Below are 23567 nucleotides of genomic sequence, written 5' to 3' on the forward strand. Positions count from 1 at the left end.
AGTAAATAAGGGAGCATCACATGCCAGGATGCAAATCTTTTTGAGTTCTTATGCTCACCTGATTTCCTCTGCTATCCTCCCACTGAGCCTGAAAGGTGGGAAGAGATGATAGATTCTGTCTTGGCTTAGGAATTTGAAATTTATCAAGGAGGGTTTTTTTATAGCGTTGTTGTATGAGTGATCAGGGACACTGGTTATGAAATGATTTGAGTGCAACCCTGCAAGCTTTTAGGGATGGCTCATTTGCTTGTAGCTGTCCCAATGAGGATTAGCATTTCTTACCTGCAAGCTACAGTACATTTAATAAACCACTGGATCAGTGGATTCTGCTGTGGAACTGTCAATGTTTGTTCTAGCAGATCTGTCTATATTGGAGTGTGCAAAGCCTCTGAGAGCACTACAGCAGGTCTGTCAGCCCTGGCTCCCTAGGAGCACACTTCTATGCAGTTTTGTCTTTAATTTTGTGTTATTACCTCTTGCTGTTTTAAACTGCAGTGTCCTTTTCCCTCCTTGCTCTCCCTAAAGATAACAAGCTGACAGAGCTGATGACACTAGGAGCTGGGTGGAATGCAGGGAAACCAACCTTGTAATATAAGCACGCAGCAGGGCAATTACCCGAACCTGGGATCTGCAGATGCTGCTCTTGGTCTGAGGAAACCAGTCATTTCAGCCAGCGGGCTGGAGGTGAGCGGGGGCTGCCAGTGCAGGAGGCAGTTTGTGTGCTTTACGGTTAGTGCTGGCCAGTGACCAACTTGTCCAGGCTCGAAAGAGCACTCTCCTTAGCTAGAGATGTGATATTTTTACATCCCTGCGATACCACTCGCATTCAGCGGGGGCTTTTTTATCTTTTTATCCCTATACTTTAAGCATAGGTCATACCCCAGTGCCGCGTGTGTGCTTCCAGCTAGCCCTACCACCTTTGCTTTTGTAATCAGGCTGCAGATGTGCTTCATGATTGAACAACTTCTGCGCACTGCCGCTCCTCCTCCCAGAGGAGTCCAGCAGGCTTGCTTATGCAAGCTGTCATGCTGTCTTTTTTTTTCAAAAGCATGTGTGGGTTTGCTTTTGTGTGTATCTGGCTGGCTGTTCATGCCTGCATATAATAGGCTCTGTATATAAAAATGTTCCCAAGCACATGGCTGCGGAAACAGCTTCCTTAAACCCGACAAAACTGCCAGCCCTTGCAGCTCAAGCCACCATAAATTACAAGAACCTGCTCCCACCTCGCTGAAGCTGTGCCTGCTGGCAGCGCACGCACGCTTGCTTTCCCCTTCTCGCAGTCAAAGATGATAGAAAGTCTTCTGGGGATTACTGCACATTTGTAGAGCAACAATGGAAAGCAGCACAGCACAAATATCTATTCTTCCTCACCCAGCATAACAAACGCTGCTTTGTCTCACATCTGGCCATTTTTAATAGCTCAAAGCCAACAGCAGTAGCTATTTAGCAGCTTATGGTAAATAACGCTTTATTAAAACAACTTCCTTTTTCAAGTGTTTAATGATTAAAATGGTCTTTCACCTGACATTTTATACTTTTTTTTTTTTTTTTTTTTTTAGTACCATATCTAGCAGGGGAAATACAGTAGTTGTCATGGATAGATACTAAACTTTTTCCAGAAAATAATCTTTAAGAGCATCTTTGAAAATTCTCTTACAGAAAAGTGGACTTAAAGACCTTTCACTACCGTCCGAGGACATACGCCCATGCATCTGTGCCTATGTAAACGCATAGGTGCTGAGCTGCATTCTGCCTTTGCATTTTTGAGGTCTGCCTACAGGTCTGTGTGTTTCAGGCGTTTTTGCTATGGTGCAGGAGAGCACTGGCCTAATACTGAAAGGGAGAATTAATGTAACTATACGCAATTAATAGTATTAATCTGTGTGAACACACTGAGGTATGTTCCGATAGTTCAAGAAACAACTTTTTCGAAGATGTTTAACGTTGAGGGAGATGTCCGGTGGGATTAGATAGGTTTTGGCTCTGGACTGCTACATTTTACCGCCAGGACCGGGCGCCGAGGGAGCCGATGCTTCTTGAATTTGTCATGGGAAGTGACCGGCTCCCGAGCGCTGCCGGGCGGTGTCTGATCCGCCTCCCCAGGGGTCGGTGCTCCCAAGCGGCGGAACGCGGCGGCCGAGGGCCGGGCGGGCCCCGGGCCCCCTCAGGGCGGCGGCGGCGGCGGCGGCCGAGCGGGCGGGCGGGCGGGCGGGCGGTGGCGCGGCCTTGCGGCGCCCTCTGCCGGCGCGGCGGGGAGCGAGCCCGGCGGGCCCCGCTCTCCCGCAGGGCCCGGGCGGCAGCGCCCGCTGCCCGCCGCCCACCCGGCTGGCGGCAGCTCTGCCGCGGGCCCCCCCGCCCTCCCAGCCCCTCGCCCTCCCGCAGTCGTTAGCCAGGGCAGTTCCCTCCTGCCCTCGCGCAAGTTTGACTTGTTACTTGATCAGAGTCACTTATTAGATAAAAATTGTCTGCCCTCTCGTACGACCTTTGGCACACTGGAGACATGCAGGAAATTATTAGTCTTAGCTGACTGAATGAACAGTATTAACCAATTTCTCTTCCATGGTGGGATGGGCCTGGGAGGGGAAGAGGAAGGTTTGAAAACTGCTGTGTTGAATTCCAGCTTAGGGAACAGTTTTCTTCTTCTTGACTGCTCGGTAGCGTTAAAAAGGGACTTTCTTGACTGATGAGGGTTTTCTGTGTGTCTTTTTCATGTCCTCCTTCCACTGAGTAGTTTGAAGTGGCTCCAAATTAGATCTTGTTAACAATAGCAGCCGCAGCTCCCCAAAGCGCGGCTGGCGGTGTGCTCACCCCCTGTGGAAACTTGGTGCTCCTGGCCCTCAAACACCCCTCGCCTGTCACCCTAGAAGGTCTGCCTTCTGTGCTTTCAAAATGGCTTTCTGGTGGAACGATGATTTGCTAAATTGTTCTTGTTTTCTCAAGAAACAGAGCACAGTTGCCCAGGTGAGGGATGGGCAGCAGTGCTCCGGCCTGGTCAGGCTCTGGGGCCTGCACCACCCTGGGCTGGGCAGCAGGCGACATGTTTCCAGTGAGCTCCGCTCTGCTGCCATGTCTGCCCGGCGGTGAGGGAAGCAGGCGTGCAAGAGGGGAGGGAGAGCAAAAAGCACTGTGTGAGGAGTGCCCCGGGGAGAAGGTTGGGCCTGCTGGCGATTCAGGTCTCCCTTGGCTGCAGGCCGGCAGGTTTCCGCGGTCCATCGGTCCCTGGTGGCAGAGTTCTTGCTGTGGGTGGCAGCCCTGGCCGTGCGGGGAGCTCATCCCAGAGCAGAACTGAAACCACACTTACTTTCAAACTGCAGTACGTTTTTAGATATGTCAGTGTTTTGAAGCAGTGTTGAAATGCTGGACTTTTTTTTTTTTTTTTTTTTTTTTTTAAGAGGCTGCTTTACAAACAGTTAGAGACCACGTTTCACTAAATTTTTTCTTAAATGCATTATTTGAAGTTCAATTTCTGATACAATAATTGCAAACTCCGAATTTAAACTTTCAACCAGCACAGAGTGTAGCAGAAGCTTGCGAAATTCTCTTTCTTACAGCCATTACATAATTTCATTCTTTTTTCAATATTGAAGAGGGTTTTGTAGTAACGGTTTAAGAAAAAATATTCAGTATGCTTATGGTTTAAAAATAAAAGTCTAACAGGTCGATACATCTGTTTCTTTAAAAAAACACATTCTCCATTTTTGAGATATCATAAATATGTAAATGAGGGCTCTTTAATTACTGCCTAGGGCTATAAACTCACATGCTAGAGGGGAGGGAAGAAGGAAGGCAAAGAATAAGTCACATAATTTTTTTTTTTTTTTTTTTTTTAAGAGAGAGAGATTGGGTCTTTACCTCAGAAAAGACAGCAGAAGAATGGGGCTTTTTATTGCTGAATTACCAGAAGGTGCTGGGAACATTTCTTTTTTTGTTTATCCTTTTGGATGTAGTTAGCATATAAAGCAGTAGCGTACGACCTTTCTGGCTAATGTGCGCACCAAAGCGAGGGGATTTGATACGAAGCACCAGGTAAAATTCCCTTCTCTATCCCACTCTGCCAGTATCCTTAATCCTGATCAGCAACATCTCCTGCTGCGCAGTACCTGTACAGTAGGTATTGTTACTGGAAATTTAATTCTGCTGGTATTTTTTCCCACACAAAATGTTCTGGTGTTAAAATGCATATTCTACATTGGTAAAACTTCAGATCCGTATGATAATTTTCACTTTCTATGTTTAATCTTTTAAATCGTGCTGAGGCCTATGAATGAATAATTTTCAGATAATAATGGTTTCCCACTAATGAGCTCCATGTTTTTTACAGCAGAAATTGCTTAGAGCCAGTATGCTCACTGAAAAATAATATTCTATTTGATGCTCTTGTGGTGTGTCTGAGAGAAGGGTAAAAATGAGTCTTGCAGAGGTGAAGCAGGATATTTCAAGTACGAAGTGTTAATGTCATTGAATGTGGTTGAGCCTTCATATGTACAATTTTGTCTGTTTGGTTCAGGCAACAAATGGTTACTGCCCAGAGGAGTTAGTGGACTGAAGGGCTTCTCTTGACCAGAAGAAAATAAATGAACTTGGACTGGTGAAACTAGCAAACCAGCAGCGATAAAGGGCTGGTGGGTGGCTGTCCATAAAGTGAGGGGGAAGAGGTGGAGGGAGCCTGGCAGGGCAAAGACTGTTTTAGCCAGAGAGCACTACTAGTGTGAGAACAAGTGGTTTTGAGGTTAGAAGTGAAAATACTTCTAGCTACAAGGGCAAGGGTGAGACTCGGAGAGTGCTTTTCAGTGGGAGCCATTGGGTGTTAAAAGCAGAACTATTTATGATACTGAATTTGATCAGTTTGCGACAAGTGTTATGGCATTTCTGTGTAGGAGAGCAGGGGATTGCGCTCCCCGACCTGCCTCCAAGAGCCCCATTGGGCTCTTGCTCAGTCATGCGAGTTAGTTATGTGCTCTCTGCCCTCTGCTTTTCCAAGTGGGCTTTGAGAAGCTATACCATATGGGAGAAACAACAATTTGGACAAGTACAGTAGTGAGCTGTGGTTCAGGTAGCTGAGAGCAACCTTCAATTTTTGTTGTGGTTAACTGGAAGACAGAGAACTGGGGTGGTATTATACTTACAGTTCATAAATCAATGTGCAGGAATAGTTTGTTGGTGTGAGTGACAGTACATGAATGCAAGTCATTGTCCTTGTCTCTGTAAAATCTATCTTCAGTCTCTCAGCCCTCGAGTATATTGCCTGTAATACCAGAGGCAGCTCCTGATGCTGCTAGCCATGAGTCTGAGTGCTGGTGTATCTGGCTTTACTTGAGAATTGTGTTTTGTGGCAGTACAGAGTATCAGTGTATCTGTTTCTTGGGATAGATACTCTTCTCAGCTTGCCTCCTGGTTTCTCTGTGTGGCTGTATGGCACTGAGGAGGTTAAATAGGTAATGCTAAAATAGACAAAAATTTTGTTACAAAGTCAAATAGAAATATGGTGTTTTGTTTACTGGTTCGTTAACCAAAGTGTCCTGACCTCTTAAAAAAAAAAAAAAAAAAAAAAGAAAAAAAAAAGCTTCAGTGTTCATTTCTTCAAATATTTCAACAAAAATCTATGTGCATGTATATGTCTGCATTTGTTTTCAGCATGCCCTTCTCCGTCTGTCCTGATGTTCAATTAAAATGCAGATAATGTGTCCCAGCTTGTAAGATGGATCACTGCTGAAGTGGTGTCATGTCTGGGCTAGCTTATCTCTTGATAAATACCTCTGCTGTCCACTGAGAGATTAAACTTCATGACTACTGAGGTCTGTTTGGGGGTCTTACAGGCAGATAAGGCTGTATTACTTGCTTTTAATGAAATATATCAATTTACATTTGCTAAAGGACCTTTGGATGGCATTTGCTATTGAGAAGGTGGCAGTGGCATAATCAAACAATAATACTTGTGTGTGAAACTGGCTTTTGCATTTCATAAGTATTCTAATGTATTGACAGGAGTGCTTTATTGAACCCTCTTGTTTCTAGAGTGTGGAGATGAGGAGCTTGAGCTGCTGTTATAAGACCTCATTTAGCTGTCTGGCAGAAAAGATTTTTCCCTGAGTCTAATCCGGCAGGAGCCATGGAAGAACATTATCAGCTAGGTACAGGAATCTCACGCGGATGCCGTGGTCTGGAGTCTGTCTCACCGTGACAGCCGTGCAGTCAGGGTTCCCACCATGGGGAACGCTCTTCTCCTCCAAGGGGTTGAGTATGGCCAGGGCTGGACTTGTAGAGGTGCTTTAACTGAGGAGATGTTGAGTCATGTGCAGTAGGAGTGGTGAACAGCCAGCTTCTCTAACCGAACAACTATCTGAAAAATTTGCTTTCTCTTATGTGTATGTAGGGAGTGGAAAAGAGCTTTGTCATGGACAGCTCTCTGGGTAACGAACTGCTCGATGCCACTGAAGAGGTTCATGGGGGAAAGGTTTCTGTGTGAGTCTGGGACCTTGATTGTGCTAGTATAAAGTTTTATATAAATACGCTTGGGCATATATTTCTGAATCTGTGCCCACTCCCTGTTTGTGAGCATGATGATACAACTCCTTAGACTGTACCATTCTGTTGCAGTAAAAGGATACAGGAATTTGTAGGCAAAGACTGTTTTCCTGTTCCAGTGCACAATATCTATGGTTTCATTTGCGTTTCAGATGCCATGAAAGTGATAGAAACAGCAGACTATACATGTGTATGTGTGAAACATTCCTGGGCCCCTGAGAAGTGAATTCTAGAAAAAAGCACTTAAAACTGCTCAGCTTATTAAGTACAGGCTGGAGTTCTACTTCAAACATAAGTAGAAGTCACAGTGCAATCTGGTAATAAGAATTAAGGACTGAAACTGTTGATTAGTTGTTGGCTTCTGCCTTCATGATCTGCTGTTCTGCCACTATAGGAAAACTGTAAGGTGAGTCCAGAGAGAGGAAACAGGTGGAAGGGGCCCAGGGAAATGCAAACCATGCCCACACCAGGAGGCTTACTTAGGCTTATTTGTGCTTTTAGCATCTTGCTCTTGGTTCAAGTGTGAGTAGCATTTTGGCCATTCCTGCCTTTCAGATTAGTAGAGCTGTTCGTTCTATGGCTAACCCTTTACTCCAGTCTGAACACAGGGATAGGGGAGAGGTAAATAGTGAATTTGGCATGATGCATGCGTGCTGATTTAGCATCTACTGTTTCCCCCTCTTGCAGGCATTGTTCTTGATTCCAGACACATACTGTTATCTTGACAAAGATCCACTTATGTGTGGTCATGGAGTATGATGTAAAGCACGGCTCTGAAAAAGAGTTAACAAATATAAGGAGCAGGGCTCGTCTTGGTGGCACCAGTGTGTACCAAGCTGTATCCACAAACATCACTCAGCATGAAGAGCACCAGTGATGGGCTTAGGGGACTTCAGGTTTGCTCTAAAGATTGTTATAACTTGTTGCCAGTTTTCATTTGATGATTTTATACAGCTGTAGCAACATGAACTAAAACTACTACCACCACTCTGAGCCTTCATTTCCATTTTTAAATTTTTTTAAAGTCACAGTGAAGTTTTAATTTGCCTTAAATTACACAGTATGTTAGAGATGGTCCTAAAGAGTGTAGGATGAGTTTTTCCAGAACTAACAAGTAGTTTGTTCAGCTATGAATACCTTAAAGAGCCCAATTTTTCTACAAGGCAGGAACCGCTGAGCCCTTTCTTCCGTCTACAGTAGATTGTGCATCTGGAAAAGTTAGTCATTCGGAAAGTCTTGGTTGAGTTGTGAATCCCAGTCCTTCACTCACTGTCATCTCAACCATTTCAAGGGCTCATTAAATAGATCTGCTAGTTGAAGGAGAGTCCAAAGTATACCTGTTGCTTTTATTTTGCCTATCCAGAGTCTTCATAATACATTTGGTGTTATTTTTGGCCATATAATACTCTGCCATATCTGATTCATTTAATATTTAGGGAGGGTATTTTGTCTTAGAGAAAGATTAGGAAGAATCCCCATGGCCTTGTCCTTGTAAAAGCCAGACTGTCATTGTTATTGGGATTATTATTATTTTATCTTGCAGTGTGCTAGGGGGTTTCTTGCAAGCATCTCTGCTTGATTGTTTAGGTGGTCAAAGTGCACAGACTGCTCAGTGATCTTTACTGTCTTTTTTGTCTTGCAGATCGAGGGATTTTAATGGCTTTCAGGTAGAAGAAAGTGGAGACAATCAAAATGAATTCTATGGACAGGCACATACAGCAGACCAATGACCGGCTGCAGTGCATAAAACAGGTAAGCTGAAGGTGGAGATCATTGCTGCTAGGCAAGCATTGTGTTTTGTGGGGCAGAGTGTGTTCTGCATTATGGCTCCCTGTTGCTTAATGAATATCCTTGCCTTTTAGAGGAGAGGAGAGTGATAGAAATAAGACATTGTAATCTCACTGAAGAGAATAATGTCTGCTGCAAGAGGTGTTGTATAAACCTCAAAAGCCAAACTTTCCCTTTCACCTTTCTAAGAAATCCTCAGCCTGGAGAATCAACAAATCTGTCTCGGCTGAAAGCAGTGTTGCTAGTCCTGCCAGCTCTGCCCTGAAGGTGTCACAGCGGGCAGCCATCGTACTTGTGCTCTGAGCACAGTAATCCAAAGTTTTGACAGGCCAGTTTTGATTCTAATCCAGTATCTGACCTGAGACCTGCACTGCTTGGAGACTTGAACTTGGACAGCTGGCATACCTCCAAGTGCTCGGGTTAATCGGTTTGCACAGAGATGTAAAAACTTCTGTTTGCAAGGTAAAATTTTCAGAAGCATATGTTTGTGAAGATGAAGGGCCCTTATAATTCACTGAAAGGCAGGGGGATCTAAATCTCATTTACACATTTCCCTACTGTAACTATGCTTGCAAATGCTTTTATAACCAAGGAAACTACAAAGGCAAGGATGGAATGAGCAGATGCCATCTTTCCCTGCTTTACCCTTCTCAGTGAGCTTTGCTCTTTGGCGTCGCAGGCAGCATGTATTCTCCCCTCATGTACATTCTTCTCCATATGCAAGAATCCTTACAGAAAATTCCAGCAATAGTCCTTTGTGTAGAGGAGGTGAGCAAGAGAAGGGTTTCTCATGTTGATGTTTCCTGTTTTTATCTCTAAACCAATCCATGCACGCAGCAAACACGTGAGTAAAAGCAAGCTGCACGCTGGTATTTTGAAGACTGGTTGTCCCAGCTGGATCCACGAGATGAGCTCCAAAGTTCATGGTTGAAATTTTATGAGTTACACTGGAAAAACAGAAAGACAGTATGCCATGAAATAATACTCCCAAATAATTTTTCCCTGTTGTCTGAGCAGTTTTCTGTCAGTTCAGACCATAGCATGCTTAGAGGCCAGAGTCCTGCTGTTTCACTTTTATACTTGCATTAATTAAGTGAAAAATATACCTGCCTACTTTTTCTGTGGGACACATGTATTGATTCTTGAGGGAGTGCAGCATTTCTCTATCCATAGATTTCTTCATGTTGTAGACACAGGCACCCTAAATCAAAGACACTGGTAAAAAATAATCATGGGGGTGGTACTGGATGCGTCTAGAGTTTTTAAACTTACGTTCTTTTATCTACAACTTCCTCAAGGAGGGCAGCGGAGTGGAAGGTGCTGATCTCCTCTCTCTGGTGACCAGCAATAGGACATGAGGAAATGGAATGGAGCTGTGTCAGGGGAAGTTCAGGTTGAACAATAGGAAAAGGCTCTTCATTGAGAGGGTGGTCGGTCACTGGAACAGGCTCCCCATGGAGGTGGTCATGGCACCAACCCTCTCAGAGTTCAAGAAGTGTCTGGGTGACGCTCATAGTCATATGATTGAGTTTTAGGTAGTCCTGCAAGGAACAGTTGCACTCAGTGATCCTTATGGGTCCCTTCCAACTTGAGATACTTGATTCTACGACTATCTGATTTCATTCTCTTAGTTTCAGCAGTCTCCATCATTATGTTTTGTAATGTTTGCCTAGATATTAGTAGAAGTTTTTGTATTTTCTAGAATGTGTTGTAATACAAAGAACAGAAAATGTGTGTTTATTTGCAAGTCTGGCCATGCGGATGCTTTGGGGGATATAGAAAAAGACTAGAGTTTATACCTAAACCAGCTGATTTTTCTCTCCATGTTTCCTTTATAAGAGAGGATTTCGGGATAAATCAAACAAAGCTAGTTCGTAGGTCAAGGAGCAGAAATAGGAATCTGTCCCTGCAGAATTGCTGGTCATAATCCAGCCTCAGTCTGTGGTGGCTCTCTCTCTTTCATCACTCTGTTGTAAAAGTTAATGCATCTCATGGCCCTTTAGAGGCCTGAGGGAAATACGGATTTGGGATTTTTATCCACTTTCTTATGAACAACTATCTGGCTCAGAAAAAGCATGCCCTTGACTGGCAGAAATCGGTGTCCTTTTTGGCCATCCTAGCCCGTAGGATGAAGAATGAAGTGACTTGCAGAACAATTTAACCTTCCAGCTGGTAGAACAGTCCTTTAGATCAAGTGGGGACAAATGGAGGAAGTTGCTCAGTTAATTTTTCTAGAGCTGTCGGTTTCTGTACATAGAGAATTTGTGTTATTTTAATTAGAATATCAAATTACATTTCTTACAGGATTAAAGAGACATTTTTGCCTATGTAATGGGTACCCTGTCAGTTAAATCACTAACTTTGTTTATACATAGCGGTGGTTTACATACGCAGCTAGGATATTTCTTCAGTGATGAAGGCCAAGGGGAAGGGAAGAAGGTCAGACTTCCTGGGATTCGTGGAGCATTCGCGGTTTTGTTTGATCCTGTCTGGAAGAAAGCTTGGGGTTTTCAGGTGGGCAGGGGCATGCTTGCATATCTGCTCTGTTCTGTCCGACAGCAAAGGATGCCTGACAAGGAGGTGTCCTACGTGGGCATGCTCGTGAATTCATGATGCCTGCATTCTGCACCAGCCCAAATAAGAGACTGGGGATGCTTTTGTTTTCAACTCGTGAAAAAGCGTATTAGTCAAGACAGTGGCTGAACACCAGAAATATACAGCAGAAGCTTTTTTTGTGAAAGTGGACATACTTGTAGTTTTGTTGGAAAAGAATGGCTGATTTTTTTTGTGTTTAAGAACTTAGCATAGAGACTGCTCTTTGCTTTTTCACAGTTCCAAAATCTTGTGCTGTTGCCTTTGCCATAGTGAAGAAAGAGACAGAAACTGACTCTGACTAGCTTTTTGGAGGAGAGTCACCTCTCTGTCACAGGATCATAAATTTCCAGTTTGGAGAAATTTACCTTGTTCTTTGAGACAGGTCATTAGTTGGCAAAATTAATGTGGTACCACAAAGAGTAATTTTCAGATCACCTGTAGAGAACCAGACTGCACACTGTTATGTGCATTGGTTTGGGGAGCAAAGCCGTACTTGCATGGCCATATCAATGTATCTTCACCAATCTGGGGGATTAACTGCAGGGTCAGACAAAAATCGGTGTGCCTTTTTTTCCCTGGTCCAGTCTTTTAGCCTTTCTTCCCAGCTTGTGAACAGACGCTACTGCTGTTCTCCTGGAGAGACATGTGCTTTCAGGGTGGTTAACACAGCAGTGGTGTGGAAGGTGCGCTGCAACAGGGGGAGGAAAGCCATCCTTCTTGGCGCCCAGCATCTGCATGTTTTATAACCTTGCTGGCAGCTAGTGGCTCATGCAGCCAGACCGAGAGCTGTCTGCCGCCCTCCTTGCCCCTCACCCCAGCCCCTGAGAAAGGCTATAAATGGTAATCCATGTGCCTCTTTAACTAGATCAGGTTTCAACACAGGGTCAGGACAGGCTTCTTTCTTCCCAGATCTGTGACTTGTGAGACACCCACAATAGCCTTGCTGACTTCTGTTCCAGGATCAAGGTTGTGTTTTACCTTCATCTTTTTTAGTGCTTTAAAGCTGAAAACCCAAAACTTGTATATGATCAGCTAGTTAGGAAATGAAGAGAGAGAGAGTGTGTGTGTGTGTGTGTGTGTGTGTGTGTGTGTGTGTGTGTTAAGAAGTGTTTCAGAATAGATGAAAGGGCAAACTGAAGAGGTGGCTGTGTATTTACGCTTAAAAAAACCCCAGACTTCTGTGGAAGGCTGGAACAGCTTGTGTGGTCTCTTTGTAGCTGATTCCCTCAGTATTTGTAAGTGTATGTGCTTTAAAATCAAACATAGTCTTTTTGATGTACAGTGGAAAAAGCCAAAGTAACACGCTTCCCTTAACACATGCAATTAGTTTGTCATGACACAGGAGACTCTTCAGGGTATGTCGAAGGAGTCTGGATCTTCAGGGTGCAGACTTTTTCTTTAATTCTTTGTCCATACAAACAAAAATGCAAAATGATTTTGTGATCAGCAAAGGTCTGATAGCCCCTGAGAACTGCTCTATTTGAAGCTGCAGTAATAATCTGTTTAACTGCCGAGTACTCACAGCTTGGGTGGCTCTGCACCATCCACTGTGGAGCTCCAGGGCAGCAGGAGCTGGCTTGGGCAGGCACCGAGCTGAATTTGAGGGCTTCCCTAGCGCCCCAGGGCCCAGGCACAGCCTTCTGAAGGAGTTGGGTTGGCTCCTGCTGCATGGGAAGTCCCGACTGAGAACTGACTGGTTTTCTTAAACCGTTCTTCATCATAGACCAGAGGTATGGCTTTAATCAAACACTGTCCGTTATTTTCCTTTTGTGATATGAGCAAATACCAGGCAAAGTCAGTGGGTTGCATGACATCTCCTCTCTACTCTCACCCTAATGGGTGCCCTTTAAAAGCCTAGAGCTATTTTAAATCTAGGGACTTCTACATTTTGATGTCTCTATTTGCTGTCAGTCAGTTTGTAAGGTTTCTATACATCTCTTCTGAAATTCTTGAAAAGAGAAAGATGGAGAAAATATTTCTATATTTTTCTTTCTATAAATCTTTCTGTGTTAGTTACAAGGAAGCCACCCCTTTCAGAATAGGTGTGTGGTATCTTCTTGCTGTGCTGAGGACAGTTGTCAGGGTACATACTAAAGCAGTGCTGAAATTTTAGTAACAGGTTAAAGGGAAATATGAACAGGCTCTCTGGTGTCAAAAGCATTTGGTCATGGCAGGAACAGAGAAGGCTGTTTCTGCTGCTTGTGTCATGGTACATCAGGACACAATATCATCAGATGATGCTGGATCACTTGAGGAACCCCAGTTCATTGGAGGCACGCATCACACAGCTGGTTTCTAGGAGCATTAGCATTTCTCCCCTCTTTCCTTGAAGAATGTCTGCTGAATAGCTGCAGTTGTGATGCTTTATAATGCCTACCCAGCCACTCAGAGAGATGGGCTAAAAGTTGCAATTGTGGGGTGTTTTTGTTGATATTTTCTTGCTCAGATTGGAAACAAGTATGCCCATTTCTTTCATCATCCAGCAAGTGGGTTTTTGGATGCTTGCAATTCAGAGGAAAATAGAATTCTTTGTATATTTACATAACTGTTAGCATTTAAGCCCTGAAATGTTTGAGCTAATTCTTCTGCTCTTCAGTGTTACTGTTGCAGACTCATGTAAATGCTCAGCAATCCTAAACATGTCATTTTGAAAATCTTTTGGATTGGTTAATATGGACTGGTATGAAATGACAGATGAAAAGGGTTTGATAAAGCTTCATGAAAATTTCATTCTTGAAGAACTTTGAAAATGAGGAGTATTCTTATGGAGGGCACATTTATTTGTGGTATGTATTTTTTGGTTGTAGCTCATATAAGTGTTACAGGGTTTTTTAACAGCTGAATATGAAATAACATATAGCAGTAAGGCTAATGGTGAAAAAGACCTTTCTTTTCCATAAAAAGACATCCAATGGGCCTGAAGTGTTACAGCTTATTGGTTGAGTTGTCCATCAATTCTGTCTTAGTAGATTTTTTTTTTTTTTTTTTTTTTTTGTTCTTCTGAGACCCATAGCTGCAAATTCCTTGTCTACTTTCATGCTCAGTCTGTTGGAATATTCCTCTGCTAGAGTCAAGTATGTTTAGGAAAAACTGACAGCAGACCAGCTTTCCTGGCTCCTCTAGTCCATTTAGAGACTTGTCAGTCAACATTCCTGCCTCGTTAGATTCTGCATCCTGGTAGGGACTGCTCTGGCTCAGACAGCGAAGCCACAGGAGAAAGAGCAAAGAGGCAAAGTGCTAGAAGCACTTCTGGAGGGAAGGGGGAAGAAAACAACTTCTCAGTGTTTGCAGGATTTGTCTGGTTTGTTTATCTGATGAGATTCCAGTGGGTGGAATATAACCCATCAACTTTAGAGACAGGCTGGTAAAGTCAGTGTGGGTACAGGACTTTTCTTCCCAATTCTGCAGCTTGTTTCACTGTAGCACCTGTCCTCAAGGGTTGGGATGTTAATATTGTGAACTCTACTTGAAAAGGAAAAGATACATGTTTTAAACTTAAACTTAAAACTTCTAGTACCCGTAGTATTTAGAATAATTTTGTTATTTTCCGTGCAGCTAGCTAATCTGGCCTATTGCTTAAAATTACCTATTGGTAAATAAGGATGAACATGTGAAAATTCTAGAAATCTGAAGTTGGATCTGTGGTGTCACCTTGGTGTCAGATGAGCACAGAAAGTCCTTTTCATCAGCAGCCGGGTCAGAGTCTGCAGTGAACATGTGACGTAGCTGGCAACGTGTCTCTGGCTTCTGTCATGCCATTTCTGGCTCCTCCTTCACACGTATGCAGGTGCTACTCGAGTCCCTTCCATTGTGTGCATTAGTGCAACAGCAAATCCACAGCAGGTATGATTTATACAGCATTTGCACATAAGAATCATTGTACCTGTTTGCATAAGCAGAAGGTGTTTTAAAAAAAGTTGTTTGAAGTGGTGATAGTACTGTTAATAGCAAGAGCCTTCAGCTGTGCAGACTTCTGCTGTCATCTACTGAAGGAGGTGTCTCCTCACTGGTGGTGTTGGCTCCTTATTGCTTCCATGCACTTTGCAAGAAGAACTGTTAAATAAGCAGGTCACAAAGCACGTGTGGGCAGCTTTGTAAACACATACAAATGAAGATGAAGTATGGATAAGCATTTTTCCTTTTGACTTTGAAATATCTCCATAATGTCTAGGTGGCTGGTAGGACCCATCAGAACAGGTCACATGAATTTTACATCTGCCACAGTGGTATCTGTTCGTGTAGTGGTCATTTTAAATAGTCACCTTGAGATTTTCTCTCTGCATAGATTAAGAGATTAAAACAATAAAGATTAAGTCAGTTGATTAAAAGTGCTATAAAAAGCACAAGCAGTGAGTAAATTACTCAAATGAGAAAAAAAAATAATTGGAAAACAAAAATATGTCCAACAAATGTGCTGCTGTTTGGCTGGGTATACTGAAGACTAATAGTTATTTTTCAAAATCAGTGCATTTATTCTCCTGAAATTTAGAAAATGAATAAATGTTTTTATTTTAAATGCATTTTTTAAAAAGTTTGTTCAGTACATAAGTCAGAGGAATTTGAGTTGGTGCTTTATTTTCCCCTTGCCATCAACTCACTTCATACTCTTGGGCAGCGTTCTTCCTTTTTTAAAGGGTTCATTATTGACAATAATCTTCCAGTAAAGGGATGTTGTAATGCTTCATTCATGTCTTTAAAACACCTTGATATACTAAGAACTGCATGAAAAAAAACACCGACCCAAACTTTTCAAAATGCCATGATATGCATCTCAAATTATTAAATGGTTCATAACACAGAATTATTTATATAAATGCCCCACTTTGCCTGTATGCTTCACTTAATCTTCTACTAAAAGACATTGTGAAGCTAGATTTTTTTTTTTTTTTTTTGTAAAGAAGGCAGGTAAACAAATCTGGAATAAATAAGCTTATTTTCATCAGTCAAAACCGTTAACAATCTAAGTAAATATTTAGAACATTATTCTAATAGTGCAATAGTATTCTAAGGGAAAGAACATGCCCACTACTTTCACTACTTTGAGAAAATTAACTCCTTGATATGTTGAGATATTTAGAACTGAAACTACTGGCTGAAAATCAGAAGGGCATTCAAGAAGAAAGCTCCTGTATTGTTACATTGTCTGTTGGAATGATAAATCTAATGAAGCCTCAGCATTGTTGCTGTAGTCACATTTAGAGACGGCTTGTGCTAGCACATTACGATAGGGAGATACTGATGGAAAGTGGGTTGTTTCAGTTGCCCAGGAACAGTGAGTGAACTGGTTAGGCAAACTGATTTCATAATTTATTTGAGCTGTAATTGCAAATTTAAAGATAGATTGGAGCCTTGCATCACTGAGCATGGCCTTAGAGAAAGAACAAACAGTTGTACCTTTGTTTCTTGATTTTTTTTCCCATAAAATCAGACTTTGTGAGTGACTAAGGAAATACAATTGAGCCCTCTGATTATTTTGAGTCTTGTGTAAACTGTACTGTTCTGAGTGCTCTCAGCTCACATAACAGCAGTCCAGGTGCTGCTGGTAAGAAGGGTACAGATTGGACTGAGCACTGTTGTTCCATCTATCAATAAATTAATAAAAAGTCATACTGCCACTAGTGCACCCCATTTCCATCTTCAGTCAGATCAGGATCACAGCCTTCAGATCCCTAAGTCACAGTTTCCTCCGGGGCAGGGGAGAGTGGAATGGAACAGCAGTAGATGGGTTTATGATAAAAGGAGTTTAATTTGCTGCATGCTTCTTTATTTAACACAAAGTTATATCGAAGTGTATCATAAATATACTTTAGTTACATAGATATGAAAGGTACAGAGCAGGAAGACAGCAGTGATATTCTGATCAGCAGAGCTAGGGAGTGATTCTTGTTTTAGTTCTTTGTGTATAGTGCTTAAGGATCAGGATGTTGAATCCATCTCTAACACTTTTCTAAAACTAATGGACAAGCCAAGGTTGCAGGATCTTTCCTTTCCTCCAGCACATGCACACAGATGCACAGTCCTCCTCACAGAGCTCATGGTATAGGAGATCCAGGCAGCAGAACGAGGCTATTCCATTACCAGGCATTCACCTTTTCTCAAACCAATACCGATTTATACATACACTTTACACTGAAAGTGTATAAGAGAAGCATCTGTGGAAATCTGCATTAATATAGGTTTTGTTCCCTTATTGTAAGCTGTCCAGCTTACAACTGGACAGCTTGCTTGTTTGCACTTCGTTGATGCTCATGTGTTTTATTTGTTCATTTCCTCATTTGTGTAGCATGTGATTTTCTGTCTTTAGTTTTGACTCCCCTGCTCATCTTACCCTGTATTTCCATGTAGTTAAAACAAGTGATAAAGAGGTGCTTGTGTTTGCTCAGTATTTACTGTTTCCCTTTGAAAAAGAAGCTGCAGTGGACAAATGGGGCAAAGGTGACTCCCTTTCATGCTGTTTTTTTATAAGTAGGCATGGCTAACATGGTCTTAATCTCTCTCACAGTGTATCTAGTGCTTCTCAAAATGTGAGCTTAATAAAATATTTATAAAGCCTCTGATGGAATGAGCCATGTAAGTGCAAGATAATTCTATTAATTAGGGATCTCTCAATCTCACAAACACTAAATTGGGGAGGGGGGGATTATCTGAATACAAAATGCACAGCTTGAGCCTTTTAATTTTTTGATAAATAAAACAATCTTTGATATTGAAGGGGACTGTAGAGAATAGAACTATATATGACCATATCCAGATAAACAAAAATCCCACTCCCAAAAGACAGAAAATAGCTTAATACTCCCATCTATCCTCTTGAAAAAGAAAAAGACCATTTGTTTTGCATCTTCACTGCAGATGAGTTTTTAATATACTGAGTATAGCTGCTTGTGGATAAGGCCTTTGTATAATCACACTTGAGTGTAAAAAGAAGTAATAATAGAGAAGCCACCTATTTCGGGTTATGGCATTTTCTACATTCGAAGCCTCTCCTTAGTTAATGTCCTGTATTTCTCTAACACCCCCTGAGCTCTGTTGCAGCCAGTGGAGGGCATGCCGGGGGGAGGGAGAATTCTTGATGGATGGAGAACTGAAGTAGAGGCCTGTGCATAGGATGGGGAGAGGGGCTCGTGGTTGGGCTTACTCACAGAGCCTGCTCAGATCTTAAAGCAATAAAGGCTCTGTTAATGTATTACAGCAAATGACCCTTGCTGGTTTGCAGGTCCTCTGCTGCTTGCTTATGGTGCTGAGTGAGCTATCAAATTTAGGTCTAGTGGGAACATACTTGTGTGCTGAGTAATACACAGAGATCAGCCTTGTCTCCCCTTGGTTACGCTGTGTCAAGGGTGTCTGACCATGAATCCTGTTTACATTCCTCAGATAGGTGATTAGTTTTCGTTTGGGAGCTGAATGCCATGCAGGACCATAGTAATTCTGCTCCTGGGTTGTTTCAGTTGAAGGACACGTAATCTTTCTGTTCTCTCTGTCCCTTCCCTTTCTTTCCTACTTCCCTCTTCACCCCCCTTCAGCACAACAGTGCATTTTCATTACATGTGATTGCAGGCATGTCTGGATGAATATTAAGGTAGACAAAAAAAGTCTGAATTACCTGGCAGAATCTGCCAAAGCCACCTGGACACCAAATCCTGTCTCTTAATGATCAGAGCAAGTATGCACCAGAATTAGAAAAGTCATGTTAGGCATGGAAAAGAGTAGATCAGGTCCTTCCTCAACCTGTATCAGTCAGTTTAGTTCCAAAGGAACTACGTTTTCTGTATTAATAGTTTTGAACATTCTTAATTTTATATATAAAGTTCGGTAACTGTTGTATGTTTTGTCTTGCTTTTAAATTCCTAGATTTTACAACCATATGACAATTTTAACCTCCATTGTGGTGGAGAAAGGCTTGAAAACCTGCATGCCAGCAGCTGAAAATAGCAAGAAGATCATGTGAACTTCAGAGTCGTATATGTGCATTTCAAATGTCACAAGCTCTATGCAGAATTTATGGCATGCCGTATATCTGTCTCATCATTTGGAAAAGATGGGTTTGGTACTGGGTTTTATATCACTTGAAATTCTGGACCTGTTGCAAGGTTTTACAGAACTCATAGATGAACTTGTTGTCTAAACTATGAATAACTTGGCTGAAGTCTGAGGATTAACCCCAGAGTAAATATGTACAATATCAGAACACTAAAAATCATTATTTCCTTTTGGCAACTCTCTTTGTATGCATCGTGTTTTATAGAGAATAATAAGGAATGTTAATTAAAAAATGTTTCACTAGGTTTAAATAATTGAAAGTACCATTATTTTTAAAAAGGGGAGGGGTTGTGCGGCAGCAAGAGTATTTATACTGTGAATTTAACTTTGTCTTCCTCTTATATTGATGGTATAGCTCCACCTTCGGGAGAAGTTTCGTGATGCGTTTAATCCAAAGAGTCCTGATACCTTCCCAGCCCCACCTTCTGTTTGCTGCCACCATCTTTGAGTCAGGTCTAATGATTGTCTGGTCACATGGGGAATCTCACTGTAAGAGATGACTGAAAGTCAGTATTTGGGAGGTTAGCTCATGGTTAGAACAGCAAGCGTGGTCTGATGCACTGAAAAGTGGTGGAAGTATGCGGTTTGGGAAAGAAGCTTTTAGGGCAGCCTGCCATGAGACTAAGCGTATCAAGAAAATATATCCTTAGTTTTGGGTCAACTTGAGTCTAGTATTGGCATAAAAATATGATATGCTGTAACCTGTGACTGTTGAGTGGCCTGCCGCTGAAGCGGCACACGCTGCTGCTGTCTCCCCTGCTAGTGCTAAGGTTCAAGGAGCTGCACCGCACGCCATTTGGGAGAGCCGGTGCAGCTGAAATTATTAGTGTACAATGGGGCTAGATCACCATGCAGCCATGCGCCCTCTTACGCTGTGCAGGAGGCAGCAGAGCCGTGGGAGGCAGGAGCCTTTCAGGGCTGGCAGGCACCGGTGCTTGCGTTAGCCGTCAGTGCTTGAGGAACAGCAGCCGTAGCTCTCTGTCCTGCAGGAGAGCAGCCGCCTCCTGGATTTAATTTCCCCGATTAGTGTGCCAGAAGTTTTGCCAAGCATGCAGCCTTGCCACATGGTGTGTAGGAACGGGTTAATCTCAGAGTGAAGAAAAGGCTACCTACCATCTAGCTGTGTTTTCTTTTTCTGTGCAGTCAAAAACTCTGCGTGTTGCTAGTGTGCTCTGTCGCTAATGTAAAATTCCCAGACTCGTTGATTAGTGAAGCTAGACAGTAGACAGGGTCCAAGTGGCTAACCATGTGAGAAATTCAGTGACTGTAGGCTACTGTTAATTAACCTAGAATCTAGCAACATGGCATAGTGTCTGTGTGATAAGTTATATTATCTTCAGCAGCTCAATTAAATCAAGGAGTGAGACACAGAGCAGACGTAACTCGGCAAAATAAACAGACAACTTGAGTCAGCCTTCATAATTTGGTGCGACATCACGTAAATAAATGTAATAACTTGTTTAGCATAGTTAAGCAGTTTGCTGCTCAAAAACTTATTTGCATGACATCTCATTTTGAATAGGTTAAGTTGTGGCAAATTAGGTCTGTGCCTTCAGTCTAATGTATTCTGCAGAAAAGAGAGAAAAAAATCCTCCACCAGAGATATGTCATTTGTAAACTGAAATTCTACATTTGTTTTCTGTAGCAACAAACCGGAACATATGGGTTCCATGTTTAAATGATTCACTTTCCATACCATTGTTGTCGCGTTAGCATTTCTAGATATGTGCATGAGATAACGTTAACCGTCTGTAATTGTTCTTAATTTTGACTGTTATTCGTCCATTACTTAGTAGACTGCTCTGTCTAAGATACACAAGTGTACATCTGGGTTGCAGTCTTATGTATTTAGAGGAGATAAGGCTGTTCTTGCCCTGTTTCAGTGTGGTTTCTGTCTCTAAAATCACATTGAGTCTTTGGTTGCAGGAAGCAGTTTGCACCCGCTTTGGTGCAGGTGTGTAGACTGAAAGTACTCGATTGTGCTTCAGTATCATTTTAAAACAATGTGATTGTTATTACATGTACCTATTTCAGTCATAGGGGCCTGAATTCATATGTAGGATGAAGCTTATACTTTTGGGCCCATTGCAGAGTTTTATTGGATATCAAGACTTTTTGGTCATTATCTAATGGGAAGGGAGTAACAATTTCAAGAAGTGTCTGTATTTTGAGATGTTTGCACCACAAATTGCCATGTACCAGCTGTTGTGTGTAATTCCCCATGTGAATGTTGTTTCCCCACCTCCCTGAGCGACCGCACAGCAGCAAACCATGGAACAGGCACACAGACATTTGCTGTGGAAGCTAATGAACTTGGGTCATAGGGTACCTGCATCCTCTGTACATATGTCCACTCTAATTTATGAAGATGGTGAGTGCTTTATGTAAATAAAATGTTTAAGCTGGGGAAGATGGTCATGAGCAGCAGATAGATCTACCTGTCTTCCCTGGATTCAAGCCCAAACGTCAGCCCGGTCCTTGGAAAGGAGCTTTGTTGGTACAATTCACTCTTGTTGGACACAGTCAAGTGGAGAGCAAAGTCCTTTGCAGTTTTCTCCATCCCCCTATACCAGACTGTTAATTGAAGTGCTACAAAACACAAGATTCCTTCCAAGACCAAAAATAAATGACTCTGAGAGACTGTCTCTTCAAAGCACCACCTGGTGATCCCTGCAATAATGGTACACATACATGCATCAAGTATTTCTGTTACGTACAGGCTAAGGAAATATTAGGGGTTTGGAGTTTTAAATTATTACACTGAAAATTTTCTTAGGTTTTGAAATAACAGAAATTGACATGTTTCACTAACAGCCTCCTAAAAGCAAATGTACTGAAAGCAATCTGGTAAATAACCAATTAATTCAGTTCATTGCCTTTGTTCATCTCTGCCTCAGATCTTATTCACAGAAATCCTCTCCACTTGTTAAAAACACCACTGCTTGCAAGCATGTTGGTGTTAGGTGGCCCTTCACTAGTAACTTTGAAGATACACCAAGGTGTGTCATAGCAAATCTGGTTCATTGTCATTTTTTTCTAAACCATCTCATAATAAGTTAATTTTAAAAAAATTTTTTTTTCCTTGTTTACATGAAGCACAGTTTCAGACTAGACTCTTCAGGCACTCGCCTTGCTTCTGTCAAAATGCTGCCAGTAATTTCAGTTGAAGAGGATGGAGCCATGCATGGGGAATGCTTCACAACAAAGCTGATGGATAGATCTGGCATAAGCTTTGTTTTGTACTTATGTTCTTGGATCGAGAGCTAAGAAAATCTCTTTAATTTCTTGTTTGATGAATATAGTAGATCTAATAGTCTTCTCAAGCAGGCTTTTTGTTGTGAGGATGTGAATGGTGTTGGGGCCTTTTGCTCTGGGTGCAGTGTTTAAGCTGTCAATAAGTAAAAAATCACAGTAGACATTTGGAATGTCTTCCTGTGTAACCAAGTGAAGGAATTGCACCTGCCTTCATACTGTGGTTTGTGCTGGATCTTCTTGTTGTTTTCCACAAAAGTAACCTCATGCTCTGTAATATGTAAAAATAAAATCAGAGGAGAACCTTAATTTAAAAATATTAAGAAAGTCAGAAAGCTGTGAGAAATACATCCCAGACAGAACTGCATGTGACATTGCAAGAAGTGTCCTTGCAGGACCAGCTTTTCTCTCGTCCCAGAAACTACTCAAATCCACTCCACAGAGATGGAAACGACTGATGTTCTGACAACTTTTTGTTATGGTTGGTTTGGAGCTTTTTAGCCTATAATGGAACTAATAGAATTGCTTATCTTGCCCAATGAGTTTCTAAACTAGTTTCAGTTGTGTAGTTGCATTTAACAAGTCAGGATTTCAGCATCCCCTCTGTATTTAAGAAGTGGGTTATGATAGTGTGCCTCAGTGCTCAGTCCCAATGCAGTGAAATAACTTGATGGAGGTTTACAGAACAAGCATTTAAATCAAGTCATTGAGGTCACCTCTGCTTTGACACAGGCAAGTAGAAGGAGCCTTTTCTTCCACAGGGAAGAACAAATTTAATATATGTTGGACCTTTATTCGGGGGAAGGGATACTACTTTTCAGTGGTGTCATGGTAAGTAGAAATCGGCATTGTGTGGTGCTGAACTGAAAATTAAACATATGGCTAAGGTCCTGTTCTGATTTTTTTTTTTTTTTGTTAGCCTAAACATATAAAAATTTCTCTGAATCAAGTATAATGTCTGTTTCTCAATAGGGAAATTTCATTGTAAGTGTTAGTGGAAGAGGTTGCGTGTGTAGCTGGTAAACAGCAACACTGGTGAAAATAAATAGCATCTAGCTCTTATTTAAGGCCTTTCATTAGTGGATCTCAATTCACTTCACAAGGAGGGAAGGAATATTAAAGCTTCTTTCAAGTACAGAACTGAGTAGCTTTCAGTGAATTTTTCCTTATGTTGTTTCTGTGGGGAAGGGGTTTTTGGTTTGGGATTTTTTTCCCTACTGAGAGGTCTGTGACCTGTGTCCCACTGGTGCAGTATGTGTTCAGCATGGTGTGATTTCTTCACCAGCTTACACACCTTTCTTGCCTTCTGGAAATTGTATATTTGATAATAGCAGAGCTTACATGTGCTATTGTAAGGGGGTTTGAAC

General features: G+C 42.1%; 1 protein-coding gene across 7 annotated transcripts in view; it reads left to right on the forward strand.

The window, feature by feature from the left end:
- The window catches only part of ZMIZ1 (zinc finger MIZ-type containing 1), a 359077-nt gene that overhangs the window by 187617 nt on the left and 147893 nt on the right, over positions 1-23567 (forward strand). For all 7 annotated transcript variants that reach the window (XM_042792940.1, XM_042792963.1, XM_042792956.1 and 4 more), the window contains one exon: positions 8168-8277. In XM_042792940.1, the coding sequence (XP_042648874.1) occupies positions 8218-8277 (60 nt within the window). In that variant the 5' untranslated portion in view covers positions 8168-8217. The remainder of the gene's footprint in view (positions 1-8167; positions 8278-23567) is intronic.

Source organism: Tyto alba, unplaced genomic scaffold, assembly GCF_018691265.1.
Source record: "Tyto alba isolate M040663 unplaced genomic scaffold, T.alba_DEE_v4.0 Super-Scaffold_1, whole genome shotgun sequence".
Classification (NCBI taxonomy): domain Eukaryota; kingdom Metazoa; phylum Chordata; class Aves; order Strigiformes; family Tytonidae; genus Tyto; species Tyto alba.